This window comes from Cibotium barometz, chromosome 61 (assembly GCF_041138505.1).
Source record: "Cibotium barometz isolate CiBa-2024 chromosome 61, ASM4113850v1, whole genome shotgun sequence".
NCBI classification, from domain to species: domain Eukaryota; kingdom Viridiplantae; phylum Streptophyta; class Polypodiopsida; order Cyatheales; family Cibotiaceae; genus Cibotium; species Cibotium barometz.
Genome location: NC_141106.1, coordinates 1781949 through 1784780, shown reverse-complemented (window position 1 = coordinate 1784780; position 2832 = coordinate 1781949). Strand labels below are relative to the sequence as shown.

The window sequence follows — 2832 nt, the reverse complement described above, 5'->3', positions numbered from 1 at the left end:
TTGCCTATAATAAGGGATTTCTTTTTGTTGCCATAATCTAAGATTTATTTCTTCGGCACGATGATTAAGTAAAAACAACTATATTGGGCCTCATTCTTGTACAATATTTGTTGTCTTTCATCTCTCACTGTTTATATGTGCAAATATAATTGTCTTTATCTTCACTTATACATGCATAAGCAAGAAAACCAGGAGCATAATGCTATGCATGCTCTCTGCATGTATACAGAGAGGGTCCAACATGCTTTTATCCATAATTCTATGCATGCATCAACAGACAAGTGTCTGTGCCAACGGACAAGCCAGTGTTTGGTCATGAGATCTTATGTATGTGGATGTCCTAGAGATTAGAGCTAGATAAGCTTGAAGAGGAAGCCGATAGCTTATGCCATTATATTGATATCACAACCCCTATAATAAGAGTATATAAGGTTCTTAATTTCATGCCATTGATATCAATATCACAACCCCTATAAGAAGAGTATATAAGGTTCTTAATTTCATGCCATTACGGTGACTTGAGCCAGCTATTTATCATGCAAAGGAAGACTAGAATGCCAAGTAATTTCCTGCAGAGGAGATATTTAAGGTTGGACTTGGTGATTGTGTTTGCCGATGTAAGTCATGATGACAAAGTCCCGGTTCTCAGAGCACCGCTCTACACGCTTGATAACACTGCAGCCGATTTCAGCACATTTGAAGTAGCTCCTGCGGCCAGTGCGCATTATACCAACTTAATCAGAAAATGCCGGCATGCATTAAAGTAGGGTTTGTAGATGATATAAATAATTAATCACCTTCTAAACACTTTGTTCTTGATGCGTTTCTCGCCATATTTGCGCCACAAGTATCCGTCGTTGAGGACAAGCTGCTCGCTTGGGACCCTTATGGAGATTGCCTGCCTATTAAGAGGCTCCACATGGTGCCTATGCAACGTAGAACTAAGACTACACGATCGGAATGCTACTCTAGCATGATTAACCGTTAAGTAATTAACTCGTGAGCATAAAGCAATAAACAACTCGTAATTAAATATCCTACCCGAGATTAGTGTTGGCGTTACTTGCAGCACTGGCCGTGGTTTCGATAGTACTCATGCTCTCACTACTCCGAGAATCAACCGAGGGTACTGCACCTGAGGTTTCTGCAAGATTAAGATAACCGAATTGACTACTGCTGCAAGCATAATTTGCATCTACTGAGTATTGATCATTAGCTGCACTTGGAGCTTCACTTGCAGCATGGCTAGGCGAATCCACAGACAGCCAAGACATGGCTTCTTCAGCTACAAAATCATTTGTACTGTTGATTAGGTCTAGATCAAGATGTTCTTGCACATGATCAGCTTCACTCGTCCAGAAACGACCGCCATAGCTTGGAAAGGAGAAGGTGTAGTTATTCGAGTTGATACATGCTTGGACGTGGATGGTATGATGAACGCTCTGAAGTTGTGGAAGCTCAGGGGGGGCAGGTGAGCAAGGAAAGCTATAATTATTGTCTGTACTGAGCTGAGTGGTAATGCTAGCAGGAGGAGCAGTAGTAGCAGGAGCCGGAGGAGGAGGAGGTGGTGGTGGTGGTGGGGAGTAGTAATCAGGGCAATTGGGATCCATAAGAAAGAATTAACGAAGGCTGTATAGGAGAAGGGAGACGGGTTTAGGATTTATACCCACCGTCCACTGTACTACAACAAGTTTTGCACAGATCAAGCTTCCTGGTATACTGCACGTTCATGGTAGCTTCAAACGTTGGACCCAGCTCCTGTTTTTCAACAAAGTGGGCGTCCTCGCAGCCTCCACCTCTCTTCTTCGACGTTTCCTATAGACCACTGTTCGTAGCACTTTTTCGGTCAAGCGAAACCCTCTTGGAGAAGCCGCCCACTGAATTCTAGATGTTGATGGGATTCCTTCCAGAGGAATACTCTCAACACAAGACGTTCGTTGAAAAAAAATATTAAATTAAAAAACAACACTATATTTCTTCATGGTTACAAAATTCATTCCTTTTTTCTTTTGCCTTCCTATTCTTAAATGATTACAAACCCACATTGAGCCATCTTTTCTAGTTGAAACCACTTTTATGGCTTAATTTGCAAACTAGTGTTGAGAACATCTAGCTAAACACTAAAGTTATTCTGTATTGGTAATAGTATCAACTAAAATATAGAGTATGCCAAAATATTTTGTGGAAATACTTTAATATGTCTTGAATGGTTCCAAAGTAATCAAGCATTCCAGTAATTGTGTTATCATCACTTGCACTTCCACGACTTTCTTGAACAAACTATGCTGTGACACCACAATCAAAGGTTGCTCTTCTTTGGTCTATTCGTTCCACTTGAAAATGACGTCCATGTGACCAAAACGCCCCATATTTGTGATACTACAAATAGCACATAAAGATTGTTGATGGACAAACAAACACTTAGACATGTAGAGAAAAAAAAGAGAGACATGTAGAACTTAAACACTTACATGCCAATCCCATCCTTTTGTAAGCTCCTCCTTCTCCTCTGTTATAGTTAAACTAGCACGTTTGGCTTCTAAAATTGTAGCTTCTAGCCATCTACCTGTGGGAAAGTCCGAAAGAGCTTGCATACCTTCTGGATATGGGAGATTTCTTGTAGTGCGATTCCTTCTAAAACTTAAACGATCTTGTACTCGCTGTCGCTTGAGAGCTTCATATGTCTTAATCCACTTCTCCATTACATAAGAGTTCAAGATGCAAAATTTGTTGATTTTTTTCCTCAAATTGTTATCCATCTTTCTCTTAATGCCTTGGCCTTGAGGTTCCTCACCAATGACTCGCCTGTTAGACTCTTGAGACCATAGTCGA

At 40.7% G+C, this 2832-nt stretch overlaps 1 protein-coding gene across 1 annotated transcript; it reads right to left on the bottom strand.

The window, feature by feature from the left end:
- Positions 1–334: 334 nt before the first annotated feature.
- LOC147604452 (uncharacterized) lies at positions 335–1614 on the bottom strand. Its single transcript, XM_086794981.1, has 3 exons — positions 1042–1614; positions 798–926; positions 335–708 (listed from the first exon to the last, which is right to left on the bottom strand). The coding sequence occupies exons 1-3, from the start codon at positions 1608–1610 to the stop codon at positions 585–587; spliced, it is 822 nt and encodes a 273-aa protein (XP_086651107.1). The 5' UTR covers positions 1611–1614; the 3' UTR covers positions 335–584.
- Positions 1615–2832: the final 1218 nt, after the last annotated feature.

Coding starts and splice junctions, on each gene's coding strand:
- LOC147604452 (XM_086794981.1), bottom strand. CDS start 1,610: ATGGATCCCAATTGCCCTGATTACTACTCCCCACCACCACCACCACCT. Junction 927..1,041: donor AACGCCAACACTAATCTCGG/GTAGGATATTTA, acceptor TACGTTGCATAG/GCACCATGTGGAGCCTCTTA. Junction 709..797: donor AAGAACAAAGTGTTTAGAAG/GTGATTAATTAT, acceptor CACTGGCCGCAG/GAGCTACTTCAAATGTGCTG.